Source organism: Rissa tridactyla, chromosome 4, assembly GCF_028500815.1.
Source record: "Rissa tridactyla isolate bRisTri1 chromosome 4, bRisTri1.patW.cur.20221130, whole genome shotgun sequence".
Lineage (NCBI taxonomy): Eukaryota > Metazoa > Chordata > Aves > Charadriiformes > Laridae > Rissa > Rissa tridactyla.
In genome coordinates, this window is record NC_071469.1 from 65,753,066 (window position 1) to 65,773,983 (window position 20,918).

The 20,918-nt window shown below is 42.5% G+C and overlaps 1 protein-coding gene across 1 annotated transcript in view; it reads left to right on the top strand.

Annotated features, from left to right (window-relative positions):
- The first annotated feature begins 3,238 nt into the window (after positions 1 to 3,238).
- C4H14orf39 (chromosome 4 C14orf39 homolog) overlaps positions 3,239 to 20,918 on the top strand; it is a 38,909-nt gene continuing 21,229 nt past the window's right edge. Inside the window, exons 1-6 of the mRNA XM_054199285.1 lie at positions 3,239 to 3,429; positions 3,577 to 3,695; positions 11,511 to 11,567; positions 11,894 to 11,950; positions 15,036 to 15,162; positions 20,525 to 20,614. Coding sequence (XP_054055260.1) covers positions 3,239 to 3,429; positions 3,577 to 3,695; positions 11,511 to 11,567; positions 11,894 to 11,950; positions 15,036 to 15,162; positions 20,525 to 20,614 — 641 coding nt within the window. The remainder of the gene's footprint in view (positions 3,430 to 3,576; positions 3,696 to 11,510; positions 11,568 to 11,893; positions 11,951 to 15,035; positions 15,163 to 20,524; positions 20,615 to 20,918) is intronic.

Genomic DNA, 20,918 nt, shown 5'->3' on the forward strand with positions numbered 1-20,918 from the left:
CTTCCCCCTATAGGTCAATTCCCATCTCTGTTAAGACGAAGAATTATCTGCAAAGAGCCCAGCGCCCTTCTCCGTTCAACTAAAGCTTTATGATTTAATTTATTTTTTTTTTAACATTTAAAACCTTATTGTTTTCGGCTGAATGGCCCTGAATAGGCGCCGAGAATAGTCGCGGGGAGTGAGAAGTCATTTGTAGGTCAGAACAGCGACTTAAAGCAGATTTCAGGAACCTTTTGAAATATTGATCACCTAGAAGTAATCATTCCCCGCAGGTTCCCCTCCCCTCACCCCAGACCCCCCGCACCCCGAGAGAGCGACTTCGGGGCTCGGGGCGAGCCGGGCGCCTGGCCACCCCTTTGGAGGAGCGGGGCAACCTCCATCCGTCTCGGGGCAGGAATGAAATCACTTTCTTCCTTGTGAGGATACGATTTGTTTTCTGGAGAGAAGGGGGGGGGGGGGGGATCAAGAAGCCACTCTTTATTCTACACATAGCTGCTCAGTGGCAATTTCTTTCCGGGAACATTAGACACCATGCTCGGAAAGGCAGCATATATTTTGAATTAAGCTCAATATGTTCTCTCCTCTGCTCTTTGCAACGTTGGGTTGTTTTTTTGTAGTTGTTGGTTTTTTTTTTCTAGAATACTTGTCAAAGAAATGCCTTCTTAATTTGATATGTTGTTGTTTTCCCTTTCCCTTTTCTCTTTTGTGTTTTTTTCTTTTTCTTTTTTTTTCCTCCTTTCTTTCCTTTTTTAAGAAAGCTCCTTTGCTAGTTGCCCGACCGAAATTAAACAGATTTACATTTTCTCCAATCATTTCTCCGCAGAAGTGGAGCTGGACTGGGGCTCGCTGTCTTTTCTTTAGTATCAAGTACAATTTGTCTTTTGCTTGTGAAGATTTGGTAAATCAGAAGGCAGATAGATAGCGCAGATGGTCGGAGGTGTCGGGTCAGATTATAGTACGCCTCAGTACAGTGCTAAGCTCATTCTGACGGAAAACCCTGATATTATTTTCACAGATCTACACAGTTCACTTGAAAAAAACCCTTCGAGCCATTTACATCATTTATGTGAGGCTCACAGCTAGCGGGATGGAAAAGCTTTCAATACTGCTCATTTTCATAAAACCCGACAGAGCTGGGGAGACATAAAAGCACACACATAACTCACGAGTTCAGAGACACTCCACAAAAACTTGAAAAATAAAAGGAGAGACTCTTCGACTTCACTTTACAGACCCAGGTTTGGTTTGCCCATCAGATTAGGAAAAAAAAAAAAGGAACTAAAAATAAGAGAAGAAAATACAATCTATAAATGTTGCTGACGCAGAGTCTCCTTCCACCCCATCCCTGTCGTCTCCACCAGGGAAAAATATTCATTTGAGCAGCTCAATGAAAGATCACAAATAACCTTTTCAGACACGGAAAAAAAAAAAAAACCCAAGCCTCTTCGGTATGAGCATCGGGCTTCCCCAGCGAGCGGGTGAGAAGGTGGCGACCTCCGCGGGGCCGGGGAACGCCGGAGGGCGGCCAGCAACCCCCGAAAGCATCCCGGGACAGGGGCTGATGGAGAAAACCTCTGCTTTGAGAGAGATGGAAGGGTGGAAAGCCTGTGTGAATGGCTAGCTAATTTAGACCGGCCAGATGATGATGATGATGATTGCTAATATTACTGTAGGTCTTTCTTTTTAATCTTTTTTTTTTTTTTCTTTAAAGCATGCACATGATCTGGCGAAGGAGTTACTGGGCTGCAGCCTAATGACCATGAATAGAGCGAGACAGGCTCCATAATGAAAGCCAGGACTGTAGGCTAAAGAAATGTATCCTCATTAAGAGCAGCGAAAGCAGCTCGCAGGGGCGAGGGGCTGTCCCCGAGGTCCCCAGCCTTTGTTCCCCAGAAACTGGCCCGGATGGGGAGATGCTGGCAGCCCTGCTGGGAGGGGAGATGGAGTAAAAGAAAAGCCAACACCGAAACGGACCGAGGAACGTTCTGTTAGCCGTTTAAATGGTGACCCAAGCGGGAAAATCAGCCCAGCCCTAGCAGCTCTGCGCCCTCCCCAGCTGTGTACCCTGGGGTCTGTATTTGGGAAGTGTCACAGTCTGGGAGGAATCGGCTTGTGCCTGTCTGGGCAAGGACCTACGGGGTCCTTGCTCTGTGCCACCAGCGCCGAGAGAGATATCATCTCCAAGGGGACCCCGCCATCTCTCTCCCACGCCCCGCGCTTTTATCCGTTGCCGGGACCCCAGCAGGTTTCCCCGCGCCCCGTCGCTCCGGAGGAGCTTTACCGCCGGGCCGGGCCGGGCCGGGCTTTGTCTCCGCAGCGCGACCGGGGACCCCAGGAAGAACCCCCACCCCCGTGGGACCAGGTGCCGCGTCCAGGAGAGGCTCCCCGGGAAAGCTCAGGGTCCTGGGATGCCCAGGCTCCCGGCTCAGCCCCCGTGTCTCATTAGAGCTGCCTGCGAGCTTGGGTGCGCACTCGGGCGTATCCGCTTCGTTTCTCCTTTTTTTCGTCTTTTTTCTTCTTTCCCCCCCGCCCGTGCAATAGGGACAATACTCGTGACATTAATAGCCGGCAATGATAGCTACCTTAATTTGGGCCACGGCTCTGACCCTTGCTACAGGTAGCGTTATCCCTGCAGAGATGAACCCACTGGAGAACAAGGAATAAAACTGTACATTAAAAAATATTTATCAAAAATACTGTCAGCAATCCACACCATCCCGACGGCCTGCAGCGACACGGTGTGCTCTCTGGCATCCCCCTCCAAGGCCTTAAAGCAAAAATATGCTGAGCAACATATCCATACATCCTCATATCAGCAGTTATCAGCTATCCCGTGTCCCAGAATCGCAGTCCCCGAGGATTATTTATCTAGACGGCGTTTCCTAATGCAGCGAAGGTGCGAATGCATTTTTTAAACCTTTGATTGGCGCTAAGTATTGCATTAAAAAAACACCCCCGGGAACGAGAAGCCCTACTTTATAGGTCTCGGCAGGATTGGCGGAGATGTGGGAGTTCATTAAGTGATGCTAACCTAGTCTGCAGCGTTGGCTGAGTGAACCGGAGTGCAGGCAGTCCCTCGGGCGGGGACCTAGGAAATCAGCCGAGATTTTCTGGCCTTGGATCGGCACCGGCACGATCCGGCCTAGTGCTGGGGAGCGCTCCGGGTCGGCCCGGCTGGAGCGGGCTGCGGGGAGCGGCGCGGGTTCCTGCCCTCAGCCCGGCTCCCCCGGTGCATCCCATGCCGCTGGAAGAGGAGAGATGCTCGGGCGGAGGAGAGTGCCCGCTGTCGCTTGTAGAAAAGGTTACTGAAAATGTCAGCCCCTCCGGGGACAGGGTCCGGGGCTTTCGGGAGCGTTTCCCACCGTGCCACCCGGGAGCTTTGGTGGAGGAAGGTTCTCAAGCTCAGGACGATATGGCGGGGGGTGCTTGGTAGGGAAATGACCCGTGCTTCGATGTGTTACGTGTGTTTGCCTTTTTATTTTTTAGAGTGACATAATCGTTGAAATAGCAGCTAACAACCGCTCCGTTTCTTCCTAAAAAGAGTTATGTTTAAATCTCTAATCTGCTTAATATTAGGGAGAGTGTGCAGGTTGGATCCTCACTTAAATTACTGATAAGCGATGAAAGCGCCCGAGAGTCCCGAAAATTACGTCGGACCGACAGAGATGTTCACCCACTTTCCACTCTCAGACCGTGTATTTATCAAATGTTTGCCTTTCGGAGTATTGTTTAAGTTACCTGTAATACGAAGTATCAGACCATGCCTGGTATATTTGATGTTAGAATAAAGAAGCACTGAAAACTGAAAAAAATTAATTATTTTGAGACTGGTAAGGAAAGACCTTCCTTGCGTAGGGCCCTGGTCAAGGCCAGGGCTGCAGGCAGAAAAGATCTACCATCCAAGATTTATCTTTAATTTTCTTTAGGGTGTAGCTATGGGCCTGGTTTTAAAGTCCCCGGTCCATCGGGATTTGTTTGGCTGCTGCCTTTACCTGCAAGTAAATACACACACCACCAAATCTCCTTTTCAACTGAGGTGTGTTCTCATAAAATATTCTCTCTGCTTAAAATCCCGGGACTCCATCAGTGTTTTCACTGCAAATTGGAACAAAAGCAGCCAAACAAAATCCCAAACTATTAAAATAAATCTAAAAGTTTTTGACCATTCAGATGTTTTTTCCCCCAATAAATCCTTTTTTTTAAATTTATTTTTTTTTTTTTTTTTTTTTTTTACCCATGGGAAGTGGTCCTTTGGGAAAATAAGGCATTCTTGTGGCTCCCTTCCCGTGAGAGGCGAGGAACTGAGAGAAGGGGTCGAATGGAAAACTATTTCGTGTCTATGGAAATGCAAAAGAAAGTATGAAAATCCTTCAAATATTACATCTCTCAGGATGTGGCCGAGTGCTGTCACGAAAACACTTATTTAGCAGAAAACAGGAATGGGGACAATTCGCGTGTTTGAGGGAAGGGTGAAGAACCTGGATTTAGACACCCGGAGATAGTGTAGTGGCTAAATGCTTCTGTAGCTGAGTCCCGGAGAAATACTGTGTCACAACTGGTCAGGGCACTGGCACTGGGCTGGACTCCAGCCCTTAGCGGAGGTTACTCTCTGTGGATGAAGGCTGCTCGGAAACTGGGGCCCTGGCTTCTGGCGAGGGAGCTCCTCCGCAGCTTTGGGTGCCCTCTGGGAGTCAGCAGCATCACGCCCAGGCCAGCCTAGCTCCTGGTCCAGCTCCCTGGCACCACCCCCGTCTTGGAAACAGGATTAGGGCTAAGGCTGAAGGTGGGCATCTGCCTGGACTGACGGTGCTGCTGAAGGAGCAAGTTTATCCCAGAGCAGCCACATGAGGATGGGACTCGTCCACCCCCCACCCCACCCCCTTTTTTTTTTTTTTTTTTTCCGCCGAAAGATAACAGGCAGGACGTCCCCGAAGCTTGCCGAGTTTTGAGGGGCCGTACTTCAGCTTCTCCGCCTTACCTGCTCATCGCCTTTCTGAGCTAGTTATTCCGGTTGAGAAGAAAGGCACCTGTTAGGGACACGTTTATCCCGTACCTGCCGCTCTCCAGATGTGATGTTGTCCTGTCCCGTCCCCCCCGTCCCCCCCCGGCCCCGTGTCTCCCAAACTCTGCAGGAACCCCGCTGCCCTCCGGTCATTACACCCCTGTGTGAGTTTAGGCACCGGCCGCTCTCCCTCTGCGGGAGGGCAGCCAGGGGAGGCTCAAGGAGCAGACAACGACGCTTCCCCGCTTTCTCCGGGGGGACCTGGGGAGGGTGTCCCTAGACGTCTTCCCAAACTGGTGCGGCTGGGGGCACAGGGTGCTCTGTCCTCTCTGCGGGAAGGTCCTGGGTTTCTTTGCCCTCTCCATCAGCTGGAGGAGGCGGCGAAGGAAGCCCGTCAAAACCAAAGAGGTGTATGGAGAAAGCTGAGCCTACCGAGGGGCAGCGAAGAGGCTCTCCGCTAACGGGGTGACGGGCCTGGGGGTCTGCCAGCAGCGGGGAGCGGGTCTGGGAGCCCTTTCTGAGCCCTGAATCGACCGTATCTCTTTTCCGAGGGAATGCAACCTGATTAGAGATGATACTATGAAAGACTCCTTCCTGCTTGCCGGCCGGGAATGAAAGTAATTGTTTATGACTTTGGTGTTGGACTTTTTTTGTTGGTTTTTGGTGGTGGTTTTTTTTTTGTTTGTTTGGGGTTTTTTTTGTTTTTTGTTTTTTTCAGAGGAACGCCATTGGAAAGCAAGGCAAAACAAGGCTAAACCAGCGGGACACAAAGCCCTCCTTTCTGCAGCTTCAGAAACCGTGTTTTTGGGTGGGGACAGGGCGACAACCTCGGCTTGGGAGTCCTTGCGATAAAATAGATGGGCTAAAGCAGCTCTCGGGCCCTGGAAAGCCCCAGTGGGGACCAGCTCTTGACAGTCCCGAGAGGGAATTAACCGGGAAGTTCCCGCTGACTTTATCCAAAGCCTGTTGAAATGACTGACAACCTTCCGGGTGAGCTTGGGTTCCTGGATCTGTGGGAACCTCAGCTTCCCTTGACATCGCTGCTTAAATTACCGGGACACCGGGAGGTGTTAATGAACATCACTGAAGTTATCTGCTACTCTGCTGTTAAATTCCTATTTTTAGAAGTTTGGGTTGTCATTAAGAGAAATGCTTAAGGCAGGACAAAGCTTTGAAGCAATTTCTCCTTGGGTTTTATTTAATGATTTGGGAAGACGGATTGCAAAGCAGCAATTGCGGAGGCCCCAGGGGCATCTAGGAATTAAAGTGTCCCTAGGGAGCTGGGCAGGGAGGCGGCTTTTGCCCTCCGGGACAGGCAGGGAGATAAGACGGAGATGCTACAGGAAGGGACGGAGCCTCGCCGCCAGCGCGGTGCACAGAGCAGAGGCCGCAGACACATGGCTTCCAAAAGAACACGCCGTTTTCCACTTGTCTGTCTCTCTTTTCTTTCCCCTCCTTCATCTCTGACCTGAAGCCAGGTAGGTCAGCTATTTCTCTTTGAAGCTGCATTTCTTGTTGGTTGAATTGAGTCTCCTGAATGCAGCATCGCATCCGACCGACACCCGTGCTGCGGGTGGCAGAAATAATTTTCTGCTCGTTTCTTCTGTCCTATTTTCCCTGTCCTTTCTTCTTGCTCCAGCCACGCTGACGTCTTTTTTTTTTTTTGGTTGGTTGGTTGGTTGGGTTTTTTTTTTTTCATTCACTCGGTGCCCCCACCCCCATCTAATTTATTTTCCTTTGCTTATTGATAGTCTAAAACCCGTCCTCTGCCCCAGTGATCTCAATAGGGAAGAAAACACAACCCCGTTGCTACCGCACTTTGGAGGGAAGTATCGCGTTCTAGTTTCTTCCGTGCTTTTTTTTTTTTTTTTCTCTCCTTGTAATGCTGCACATCAATAAATAAATAAAGGCACACGATTTTGCGAGCGCAACTTGTGCTGCCGAGGCTGCCCTCCGCACCAGAGATGGTGACGTTCCCCGGCGTCTTCGATGTAAAGCACTGCTCCAGGGTGCGAAGCGCGATCCTTTAATGTGGTTTTAAACTGCCAGGAGGGTTCGGCCGCTCCTTTAGACGTGAGGTATGGAGGGAAGGCGGCTTTATGCAACGGCTACCCCCCCATCTGGGTCAGCAACACGCGTGGGACCCGGCGGGTGGATAAAGCAAGTTATAGGCTGCAGCCTCCTTTTTTTTTTTTTGTGTTACATGCCGGGGGGGGTGTGTGTGTGTTTAACTCCCCCAGCACCTTTCCAGGACATGCCCCGTTGCTGCCTCCTCTCCCCGGCGGCCGCCCGCCTGCCCGCTCTCCCCGGTAGATGGAGCATCCTCATCGCTTTTCAGCGCCGCTGGCTCGGCCCTCCGCCCCCAAGCCCTCGGAAATGTCGATCTTTCCCTCACAACTCTCACTGTCAAGGCAAACGCGTGGGTTTTGGGGGGGGACACGCAACCCACCGATGTGCCTCAGAAGGAGCGGAGGGCCATGGCGATGGGCAGCGGGCCCGGCTTGTTGACCTGCTCGCAAAATGGCCTTCAGCCCCTTTCTCCCGGCAGGTGAATCTCCTCCAGGTTTCCCAGCGGAAAGCCCGACGGGGCTGGCCCCAGCCACCCGCGGCAAGGAGGGCGGCGAGGCGACGGCGGGGAGGTGACACCTGCCGCCCCTTCCTCACCATTTCCCGGGGCTGAGCTGCCCGTTCCGCCACGCAGGAGGCCGCTCCCCCAGCCCGGCTCCGCACCCTCCTCACGGCTCCCCGCCGCGTCTCCCCTCTGCCCTCCCCAGGGTCGCGCGGGCCGTTTTCCCGCCCCGCTGTGGCGGGGCGCGCGGGCGGCGGTGAGGGAGAGCGACGAGGCGGTGCTGGGAGTGGGCCCTTCGCCGGGCTGCGGGGCTCCTCCTGCGGCAGTTTGGCGGCGGCTCTGGGCCGCCCCTGTTCCCCTCCGGGACAACGGTGGTCCTGCTCGGGCCCCCCGCGCCTGGCAGCCCGAGGTAAGGCCCTTCCGTGGCTCTCCTCGCCTTTCCCCTTCTGTCAGCGGCTCAGGCGGCGCAGGTCACCACGTACTGGTCACTTTCCCAGTGCTGATGGCCACCCAAAATGCAGAGGGGCCACCTGGCCGCCCCGGCCCCGTCACACCTCTCCGCAGGGTGGGGATCCGCTCCCCTTCTCTTATGCCGCCATTTTGTGGCGCTTACTGGAAGCCCGTGTGGTATCTCACAGGATTTTTTTTTTTTTCTCCTGCCATTTTGACAAAAATCGGTTTAATTTTTAAATTCCAGGAGTTTAGGGAATAGTCTGCAGCAATATCCTTTTGTTTGGTATCTGCCCGACTAAGTAAAATGTGGCAATCCAGAAGGTGTTTGACTTTGTGAGGACTTGGCAGACACAGTAATGAAGGCACGGTACACAGGGCACGGTGGCAATGCGCTTTAAAATGTAAGTGTTAAAACCAGGGACTTGATAAATGAAGAGCCCTACAATTACGTTAACTCAGACATAGTAACTAGAATTGCCACCAGTCAGGATGTTGTTAGAAACGGTGAAAATAGCACACTGTTCTGAAAAAGATGGCACATCTTCACTTTGGATACAGGGTTCAAGTTTCCTCACAGGGTTCCTAAAACGGTGTTGCAGAAGAGGGGCAGAGGAGGATAACAGCACGATGAGAGGCACAGGGTGTTTTTTTTTGTTTTGTGTGGTGGGGTTTTTTTTTTGTTTTTGTTTTTTAAGAGAGATAAAAAGTTAGTCTAGATACGTGAACTCTACTAAATTTCAAGAAGAATCAAATAACCAGTCACTTAATAGAGTCTTAAATGAATAGCACAGGAGAAATACAGATTGCTTTCAAAAGAGCCTTGTTGGAATGAAAATTGTTTCTATAAAGCCAACATAAATTAATACTGTTGCACAGCTGATAAGGGGTAGAACTGAGCGTTTGATTTTAAGGAAGAAGTTTACCTCATAGATTGTGAGTATTTTTCACCTTTTAATGAAGAACCTAGAAACGGCCGTTGTCAGATGGGATATGAAGCCACTGCTGTAACTCTGCTATGAAAAGTGGCATTAATGTTAGTATTATGATAATGGCTAGAGACTCCATTAGGCAGCTTGTTTGTGGCTTCTGCACCCAGTGCAATCTTGTAGTACATGAAACTTTATTGCCACAATTGAATTCCCTCTAATTACATTTATTAATGTGGTACAAAAATGCAAGATGCGTAATAATATTTTTCTTCTGGCAGCGTTCTGAACAGCGCCATTAGAAAGAATATGCTGTTTGAAGTTGTTTTACCCATTGCTGTGTATTACGTATTTGTCTTTAACATTAAAATACAGAAAAATGACAAATGCATTCCTACCAAAGCTATCGATTTAGTTACAACAACCTGTGAAATATAGTACGTCAGTGACAGGTTTTGATTTACGATTTGTTTGGAAAATAAACATCATGACATATCCTAAGAAGTGGTTGATTTTTGCAATAGCAGAAGCTGACAGAGCCATCCTCCTGCTCTGTAGTGCTTACATAAGAGACATAACAGCCCCATATGAGAACATCCTCTGAATTTATCATCCAGAGATGGCTAATGGTTTGATGCTACTTTTCTCCAGTAGGACCAAGAATTGGTCTTTACTACAGTCATATCCTGGACATCATCAGTTATTCAAAATTAATGTCTTTTGTTTCAGGCTGGTGTTAACCACTGTATTTAGAATCTACAAACATCCTATAGATTACCAGTGCAACTGAATGTCTCAACCGTTTCTACCAGTGTATCTACATGTATCCTCTTAATTCACAACACAGAATAAATAGCATTTGGCATTTGTGGCTATGTTACTTCATTTTAACAATATCCATAATAGCAGGTATTTTACATATGCATGCTTTCAGAAGCATTGTCATTTTCGGCAACTTTACCTTTTACAGAAGCTGTATTGTAAAATTACAGAAAACACAAACATCAAACACTCACTTTAGTCCTGTTTCTCTCTTTTACAAAAGCATTCAAAAGATAAACTTTATTATAACTGTCTTAGTGACTAGTTAGATGATAGAATAGTGTGTAGCTTAATAATTGCTGTATGGGCTGCTCTGTTGGTGAACTTTGTGTTGTGATTTATAAACCAATGGATAGCATTTCTTTGGTGTTTAATGTTGTGGTTTTTTTCATTCATCTGTGTGCCTTCTCTGTGCACCCCAATGTCTTGCAGTTTTTATAGGGACTGCCAGGAAAACAACTAACAAACATTGTTAAACTGTTTCTAGAGAACAGATTTTTAATATATGCTCTAAACTAATTTTTACATCCAAAGGAATTAGTTAGGATTTTCTTTCACATCATGTAAAAGCAAAATACTCTGCATTGACCTGTGGCTTAAGATAGTATTTCATAGTATTTTTCTTAGTATTTTCAGAAGATGTTTTGTTTGCTGTCTTAAGTGTTTCCAGGCACCAGAAACTAGGGTTCCAAGCTTTTAAATACGTTTAGTAAAACTATTATCTTTTTCTCAGAGTTTTTATTACAGCCTATACTAATCCAGTCACTTGGATTAGGTGTTCTGATCCTCACTTAACTATTAGGCAAATTCATTTCTGTCAAACATCCAGCATTTTAAATGCTCCCCCTACCCCCTCCCATTTCCACGGTCTCAGTGCTGCAGTATGTAGCCTTAATGCCACTTAAGTTAAATTCTGCAGTTGTTTTCTGTTCCACTTTATCCTGGATTAGGATCTCATCCTCACCACCAATTTGTTGTGGCTTTACTTTTTACACAGTATGAAGGGTATAGGGAAGCCATTGTGGGACAGATAAGTGTCAGATAACTTTGCTTAACATTAAGTATATCTGAGCTAGCTACCTGTATTCAGTATGTTCTGATAAAATGGTGATTGCATCCTTTTTAGAAGACTACATGAATCCCAGACTCTAAAAACTCATAACTGAATTTCTGCACAGAGCAGGGCTTTACAAACAAAAAAATGGATGTGTAGTAATCTGCTTTCCATTGTATGTGAGTTCTGTCTTTAATTACACTTATGCATATACTTTCTGATTTAAATGTACTTTGCAGTTACTACAGGAGTGTACAGGATGGATAAGTAGCTTTTCCATTACCAGCATTGCAGTCGATAGGCTTAGTAAACCAGCTGGAGTAGAGGCTACACATTTTGTACACGAGCATCTTTTCTTGCATTCTTCATGCCTTATAAGAACATTAAGCCTCTCAAAGATAGAACAGCTCCTAAAAGCTTTACCTAAAAGATACAGCTCCTAAAAGCTTTACCTAAAAGATACGTCTCCTTTTTTCCTGTGATTTAGACTTTCAATGAGTCCATTACCACTATTAGTGAGAAATTTCATTCCACTAAAGTGGTTTAGATACAAATTCAAATGCAGTTAATTTTTTTCCTCCCTTTTATCTTAAAATGCATGTTATTGTCTTGCAATTTTGATTTGTATATTGTATCAATAAAACATTTGACTGTAAATCCTTGAATTACATTTTTCTTTTGTAGTTTACACAATGAGTGACAGGCTTTTGAACAACTTAGACAAACTTCTGCTCGAGTTTGGTAGGTCATTATCATATATTTTTTAATTAATAATTACTAATGCAGTACATATAGTGATGCTTTCTGCTTTAAACAGTTACATTAACTTCAAAAAAGTATATAATATTAAGGTTTTTATGTTTGCCTACATAATGTTTTGTTAGCTGTGAGGTTATGGAGAGGGGTACTAGCAGCTATTTAATAGTAAAGTTGCTATTTAGATATTTTGTTAAAATCTTTGTTAATCAGTGTTTGTGCAATTAATGCTGTACAACATGTATTTGTTTCACAGCTCAACTCATACATATATATGTATATATATGAAAAAGTCTTTATTTTCTTCTTAGTTTTCCAGCTAGAACAAACTTCTTATGCTAAAGAACGCGTGAATCAACAGATAAATTGTAAGTACTGCTAAATTATCATTTTATTAGACATTGCACACACTGCTTTTGTTTCATTAGTCCTGGTACATGTTGTGTGTTTCAGGGGCGGAAGCAAGCCTAATAATGAAAGCTGTCCCGTGTCCTGCTCTCACCCTACCTCATCTTTTGCTATCAATACTTGCTCATTCTCCCTAGCAGACTTTGCTTTTGCATGTGACTTTCAGCTAATGCTGTTCAGCTGTCTCATGGACAGCCAGTTTCATGCTGCGCCATTTCCTGCTCTTACTCTGCGGCTCCTCACAGTCACTGGCAGTTCTTTGATTCAGCTGTGCTTGCTCAATACATCTGCCACTTGCCTCCCTTTCTTTCTTCGTGTTTTTGTTCTTTCCAGATTTGGACCTCTGCCTCACTGCTTCTTCTCTCTTTCTGGTTTTTTTTTTTTTTTTTTTTTTATAATAATGAAAGTTCTCTCAGTTGCTACTACCTAATCAAGCCTGGTACTTCTTTTCTGCAATCAAGCAGTTGATCATTTTATTTGAAATTCGAAACAGTAAACCCAATGAGAAAGTCATGCTCCACATCAAATTCTTTTTCCCCAGGACTAACAGACAGCATAATATTCCAGACTTAGGTCTGGAACGATTGAGGTTTTTTTGCCGTGCTACTGTGTGGTGTCACTCACTCATGAGAATGGTTGTGGTAAGGAAACTGTTTTGTAGACGATCTGAGGATATCTGTACTCATCACTGGTACTTCACAGGTAGATACTGAAGTTCATAACCTTCATGAAAAAAAACAAGAGAGAGTTCTGGTGTAATTGGTGTTCCTCCTGATGGCAGCATTTCTAATAATCTTGACTGATAGGTCCAAGCAAGTACTTATTCATTAAGAAAATTACCAATATCAAATTGAAGCATCTTAAACATTAAAACATCTGTAACACTAAATCTGGCACACATAGAATTCTGTTTTAACTCTTCAGTTACATAACTGAACCTTAGAGTTGAGTTTTTTCTTAATGTTTGTGCAGGCTTTCACAGTAAATGAGCATGCTTTTAGGGAAAATCCAAAGGCTGTGTAGTAACATGGCATAGCTATTTGCATGTGTAGTTCAGAGATACCTAAATACGTGTGAACTCAAATGCAACACTCATACTTTTAAAAGTTGGGGTTAAATCCTTCAAAAATTTACCCAGAAATAGTTCCACTGATTTAATTTTGTCTCTGTGTATTACTTGGCAGGGGAACAGTTGTGGCATTCAGCCTCAGATTTTTAGTGGGAGGTTCATCCACACTAGCGTGGGGCTAGAGTCCCTTTAACCAGTGGAAGGAGATAGGCACTCTTAGGGTGTGATTTGTCTTAACTTGGGGAAAGAGTTTAAAGTAGGTTACATAAAGTAAGCTTTAAGAAATGTGTGTGCAGCCACTGGGTGTGGTTGGAGCCATGGGTGTCTAGTTGTGAAGTGGATGCCTGCATTGTAAAGTTGGATGAGATGGATCCATCCATCCACAAGGTCCTTGCAAAAGCAAAGGGCAAGTAGAACAACTCCCGCTTGTCTCAGACGTGCTCATCTATAGAAAATACTAAATGAAATTTAAAGTGTATAGTTTTGCTTATGTAATAGATGTTTTGTTAATACAGTTATGTCTTGGTAAATCTCAAAATGTCGTCTGCAGTTCCAAATACACCGTTTTTTTTTACAGAAATGGAGCATATGTCAGTTGTCCAATAGTTATGCTTCATGCTAGGTGAAGGCAACTTACTGACTTAAGATATTAAAAATATTAAGATATTGAGGGTACTCAGGATAACTCAAGATATTAAAATACATTGAGTATCTTTTGCTTTTCGCTGACTGATGTTTCTCTCTGAGAATTATTCTTTTCTGCTATAAATACAGCTGCCGTTGAAAGTGAATATATATCAAGTACTGCAAAACCAGACACAAAACTTCAAGATGACCTGAAGTTCTAGAGCAGTAATTCAAACAACTCAAGACAAATCTCACATAACTAAGATGCCCTTTCCGGTTAAGTAGATTAGAAGTGCAGGATGTCTGTGATTGACTTCTGTTTAGGGCCACCAACTTTGGCATACAGCACATGAGGGCAGCTGTGATGGCAAAGGATCATTTGTCACTAATAAATCTGAGACCTTCTACGAAAAAATAAGAAATAAATACCACAGAGAAAAAAATGTGCACCTAGTTGTGCTCATTGTGTTGCAATGTAAGCATGCATGGTAGTTCTCACAGCTTTTACTTGTGAAAGAGAACACATCATGTCCAATGATATGGATTCTCGACTAACCTGTCTGCTGTTGGAAAAGACAGAATTAAGCATCTGCCTTAAGAATCTCCTCAAGTATCGTAGTGCTTGAGGATTTGACATTATAATGCGTGTTTTTCATTAATCAACCCGTGTCTCCTGTATTAAGTTATCATACGTTACACATTCCCACCTTGAGTAAATTCCCTTTTTATTTAATTTCTCTGTTTCTGTTTCTAATAATGATTTGCTTGTATGCCTTCAGTGATGTTTTTATTTTTCCCTTCTTGTAGTCAGCTTTCCCATTCAACATATTTGTGTTTCTGGGCTTCTGTAAGAGAAAACAAATATTTGAAAAAGACCTTTATCTCAAGCAACTTTTGTACTCCAATCAGTCTCCCCAGTTGCAAGCATTACTGAGGGCAAAGTGGCTTACACTCTGTTTTTCCTGTATGCTGCTTCTAGTATCCGCAGACACTGTGGACTGCAAAAAAAAGGTTCAGCTCTAACTGTTAAGAGTGCTTTGATTTCTACCACTAATAGTTACTACAGTTTTATGTAGAACAGGATGCACAAATGGCACAAATAATTTTTTTCTTCCAAGGTCAATCTCACAATATTAGATGGTAATTAAAGTACTTACCACACAGCTGAAATTCCCTAGATTTTGACTCATTTGTTGTTGCTTTGCTTAGTTGCAGGCTGTGCACTCATCTGGCACTATTGAGATTAAGTGTTTTCAAGAAATTTTGAATCATTATGAATGTAGACTTTTTATTTCATGGATATGTTGAAAATACATATTCTTACTTTTTATTTTTATTTTTAATTTCAGCGTGTACTGCAAAAATCACAGAAAAGAAGAATGAAATCGCTAGGTTGCAGGAAAATATAAATAACTGCAATGATGCAATTGCTGATTTGCACAAGCAAAACGAGAGTAGTAAGGAGAGCTGTAATGTGTAAGTATAATATAGCCGGAACTTTGAGTTACAGATGGCATTAAGGAAGTCAGTGAGGAAGTAGTATAAAAATACGTATATGTGTGTGTGTTCAGACAGGAATGATGTTAAAGAAAACTTTACTATTCTGTTTTTTTTGAGCTGGAAATCATCAGGTACAAAACTTGCAGTATTATCCACCCCCTGAAAAAGTAAATTATGGAAAAAAAAGACTACATTTAAGTTTGGTTTAGTTTTTTTTCAGAATCAATAATTTTAAGAGATCGCAGGTGCTGTCTGCAGCATACTAAAGTGTTCAGGTGGTAAGGTAATAGAAACATAATTTTTGTATATTTGGATGCATGTGAGTTCTGTCAAATTTGAACAGTATTAAGAATACTGTTCAAAAAAAGTTAACTTTTTTTAAACTAAAAAAAGTTAATAACTATCAGTGATAATAAGGCTCCATTATGTTCTTCTTTGTTTAATCCTGAATTTGGCTTCCTGAAATTGAAGCTTATCTATACTCTTTGTCCACAGTGTGTTTTGCATTACTTTTTATTCTGTACATATTCTCTCCCAAGATGTGTCATAGCTGCCTCTACATACAGATATGTGTGTACTTCTACTCTCAGATTTTGGTATAATTTTTACTGCAGAATTGTTCTTCTAGGCACACTGTTTTGATGAAGGCAATAGGCTGCAGTTCGCAGTTTTCTTCACAGAATTTTTTCTATCAGACTATTAGTTGAAATGTTAAATGCAGGTCACTTTTGAGTTTTAGTAATTATATGTTTCTCAAGCAAGAATTTGGCCACAGGGAGTTTTTTCCTACTGCCATGGAATATCTCATTTTTAAAAATGAAAATCTCAGGTGTTTGCAATGAGAAGCTAGGAAGGCAAATCTATATTTGACAATACAGAGAGTTGGGCCCAGATCATTTAATCCTGTCTTTTCATGGCAGCGTTTATCTCTCCACAATCTGTCTAGTTCCTTGGCAGCTGGAGTGATGATTTGTTGGCAAATTCTGTTTTGTTTTCTTGCAAGTCCATACCTAAAGCTAAGTACTTGAATAAAAATGCCTGTCACATATATTTGAAATTTAATTTTGGGATGGGAATGGAGAATTTGGGTGTTTCAAAGAACAGAAAGAGAATTAAAGATGGCATGAGGCTCCTTTCTAGGTTTATTTTGAACTATCTGAAAAAAGAAGAAAAACTGCAATCATTAGTGAATGAAGTAGGTATAGTGACTAGCTGTTTGAATCAATTGCCATATCATACTGATTTGTAGCTTTACCATAAAAAGAGTTAGGAAAGGATTTGACCTTGACAAGAAAATTCCAGTTTTCCTTTACATTAAATTCTTGCCTCCAATGCAGTATAAAATGAACACTTTTGTACATTTCTGAAACCACTCACACTACTTCCTTAGATATCTTTTGAAGTCGCAAATCTGTTTGCAAATCACAAACTGTTAGGTGATGCAAATAAAGAAATAAAACATTAAGGGTAGAAATAAGGATCTGATCTAAATTTTAATCATTGAATTAAATGGGACTTGGCTTAGGTCCTACAAAGAATAATTAATGGCATTAGTGTAGAGAAACTGAAAATGAGAAGTGACTCATTAATGAATACATGTATTCATAGAAGGACAATGCTTGCAGAAGAGTAGAGACTTTGTGTCTTAAATTATTGAAAATGTCATTTAACGACATACTGAAAACTGCGATAAACAAGCCCTAGCTATAAGATCAGACAATTAGAGCACTTATGTAGTAGAATCATCTTGAACTTCTAAAATTTATGTTAGTTGATACTCCATATATACTGGACATGATTCTAATGTTAATGTTGGAAATTCAAATACTGTTTTTGGAGTCACAATCAGCCTCATAGTTGACTAATTGCCATTAATGCTCAATAGCCTCTCAAAGAAGCACCTTTTTGTCTGGATTACTAGACATTGTAAGTATATTGAAGCATGTTTGAAGACTTTGAACAAAATACAGGGTTCTTATGTTCAACAAGTCTCAGAAAATACGATATGTGAGAAAGGTATTGGGATACTACTGTGTTTTCTAAAGAAATACATATCGGTCTACGTAACAAAGAACTGAAGGCACAAAATGATGGAAATGAAATGTTTATTTTTAGACAGGTGATGACATTTTCCTAATATTTAGTTTCTTGAATGATTCAACCTGAAATGTTGATCCCAGAACAATAAGAAGTGGTGAAACACTGCTGAGGGAACCTATTCCAATTTTATTGTTTCTCTTCTATTTTTTAAATTTGGGTTCAAGGATGATGAGATTTCATGTGAAAAAAAAAAGCCAGATGAATGCAGGATGTTGCTAATTTGCAAAAGAAATTGTTGTCTTGTCCTACTAGCTAAACTGCAGGATATTTTTATTGCTTTCAGATTAGTGTGGATAAAGATTTTTTTATGCCCCAGCTGATGAAAAGAAGGACAAATAAATGTGATAGCTGCCAAAAATCTCTCTGAAACAGTGATGCATTTAGTAAACTAGTATCTGAGTTACTTGAATCCTGTATACCTTGTTGTGTTTACTTTTTGTGCTATGTGTTTTTTGCATGTCCGCAGAATAGATGTGAACACAAAGTATAACACACAAGATGGGTTTTACTTTGATTAATAAAAGCTCTATGGCTTTTTCATTGGTTGGATTTTTTTTTGTCCTCCAAAGAAAGGCATGGAATTTTCTGATTAGAAGATCAGTGTTTGTTTGCCAGTACATTTTTATATAATTATGTTCGTTTCTATGTTTTTAAAAATCTGACCCTTTAAAAATTCATCTTTCTGCTGAAGATGCAATAGATATGGTGAAGCAGCATTTTGTAATTACATTTATAATCACCAGTGGTGTCAAACAATTTGTGCCAATAGTGCTAAACTTCCTGAATGGGTGCTGCAATTTCTCATTCAGCTTTTTTGTCGACAAACTTTACTGCTGTTAAAAATGTTGATTATATGTTGTGTTGTCTCACAACCTGGAGTACATTATTTTTTGTTCAGGGTTATTGGACTTCAGCAAATTAATTGTTCATTAGGTCTTTGTTCTTTATTTATTTCCTTGATGGAAATCACATTAAGTTAGCTGTTACTGAAGCCTCTGTTTTATTCTACCTTTGGAGTGATTGTCCAAATGCATACTCACATCCAAAAATGCCCTTTACTTACCCTACTCATGAATATGCAGTGCAAAGTGAACCATACTCTCATCTGTCCAGTGAATAATGAATTATTTGCTTTGTTCAGTTGCAGTCTTGTTCTGTATTGCCATTTCTCCGCTCCTCCTTGTTGATATAACTCTTTAATGGTAACTGTATCTCTGCTGTTCCAAATTCAGTTAGTCTCTTCAGTCCTTATGCATTTTTCCTTCTTCTATTTTTTCAATTTTTAGCTTTGTAGTATCTATGTATGTGTTCCTAAAATTGGGGTTTATGTGTATATCTCCTAGGACAGATAGTTCCACTCAGACAAACTTCATTGTAGGTGTTTGTGTTGCCTTAGGGTTAGTTGTAGTCTGGACAAAAGCTGAATTTATAGATCACTTTAAGCCGCGACTCAAGAGAGGGTGTGCTTATTCTTTCTATAGAAGGTTCTCTTGGAGGGAGCATGTGATTTTTTTTTCATCAGAGATAGGATCTCTGTCCTACTCTAGCCTAGTCTGTTCAGATGATTCAGACATCATCTGAATCTCAACTCCCAGCATCTCAGAAGTTGCCTGCTGACAGCCTGTCATTACAGAGCGTATTCTATCTGAATGAGCAGTGTTTCTCAGTAGCACATATGCCTGTTTAGCTCAGTAGACTTAAGACATTTTTCTGTTCTTTCCCTCACCTCACGGCACTTTGGTGTCTCTAAGTCTTATTAAGGTATTATTCGCTGTTTGGAGGCTCCACACACCTCCACGCACGCATTTCTGAATCTGTTTCTTACCATCTTTAACTGAGCAACATCCTGGCCATTTGTTCAGTTACAACTTTCTGTGAAAATATCTTTTCTGATAGCTGTTACCTCAGCTGGGAGGATAGGAGACATCCACGCCTGGATGCTCATGCTCCTTACACCATCTTTTTCCAGGCAGGATGCTTTCTTTTTAAAGACCCGTTATATGCCTCTCCTAAAGATGCCATCTGAATTTCACTTGAATCAGAGAGTTTATCCACCTGTTTTTCTAGAGTTCCCGCATCCAAGGAAGAGGCATCTCTAATACCTGGATGTTGAGAATGTACTATTAGTTTACTAGTTGTAGGTCCTTTGTGCATTCCCTGAAGTTGCTGTGCTTTCAGTACAACCTACAGTATCCTGCTGTAGGAAAATCGCTTTGGTGGGCTGCGTCATAGATCTTACCTTATAAGAGGCTCCTGAAATGAAGAACAAAAAATGGATTAATTGAGTTTCAGGGCTGTAGGGGAGACACATGAGAGGAGACCCAGGCTAAGCACTAGGGAATGTGGATCCATCAGTTTGCTCTAGAGAAATCTAGTCATGAGCTGAGTATGAGCCGCTCAGCACCTCTTGTTTGGAGGCAGGTTTCTGGAATGGGTGCATTTAACAATGTAGCCAGATATATAGCCAGATATCAACTCCATGAAATGTGAAAATATATGTGGATGATGACTTAGAGGTGGAAAAGAATGTTACTTGCCAGCAACTGAAGTTCAGTTCTTGCCTGCCATTAATTTATTATTAACTATTAGCTGGTGTGTTTCCTGTAGGGGCAGAATTTGAGTTCAAATCTAGTCAGTAAGAGGTGGTATGAGGATCTGTGCCTCCAGACTGCCAGGCCTGTCCTTCCAGTGTCTGGACTATTGTAGGGAAAGACAGGATCTCTTTCTGGCAGTTTTCTGTGCAGGACTTGCTTAGCAAATGGAGGAAATTCTGAGTTTGTGACTGTTGTTTGCATTTAGGTATGAGGTTGGTGCTGGTGATACCAGTGAGAATGAAGCTGTGCACATCTCCAGTAAGATCTTACATATCTTAAAAAGATTTGGTGATGATGCTGCTCCGAGTACCTAAGATGTGGATTTAGATGCCTAACTGCTTAGCCTTAGGCTCCAAAAATTTGTGAAGCTCACTTCATTTATTCCTTAAAAAGTGCTTTATAATCTTTCCCAATCCTATGTATTTATATTCTTGAATTTGCAGCTTTAAAATTTTAAGAAAATAAAAGTATGCATGTGAGAGCTTTCTGTACTAAACTCATTTATGTTTAACTTTCATAACATTACGTACATTATGTGTTCTAGTAAGCTAGCTAAAGTAACTTGATGTCTTTGTTTCTGAATGGCTTTTCATTAGGAAAGGCCACTTACGTGCTTTCTTTTTTTTTTTTTACTTTCTCTGCAGCTGGAAGCCCACCTATGTAATTCTTAGCAAGCATGAAGAATATTTGAAAAATGAACTTGAAGCTTTGCAAGAAGCTACAGAAAATGAGAGGTATTTATGATCATGTGAGATGAGGTTTCTAGCAGTAGTACTTATTAACCTGTCTAAATTGATCAGTAAACATAGTGCAGCCTGTGTGAAAAAGTTGTTATAAACTTTTGAGGATAAGTGACTGAGTAATTGAAAGAATTTTTGAGGTCATGCCTTATTTAGTAGTTACCAATGTCATAGGATAAAATACGGCTTCTTCAAATTTGATTTCTTCCCAAATGCCTATTAGAATTTTTCAGAACATTGTTCAATTGCCTAGAATTTCAAGAAAAGCTCAAGAAATAAAGGCAAAGAATGTTTCAGC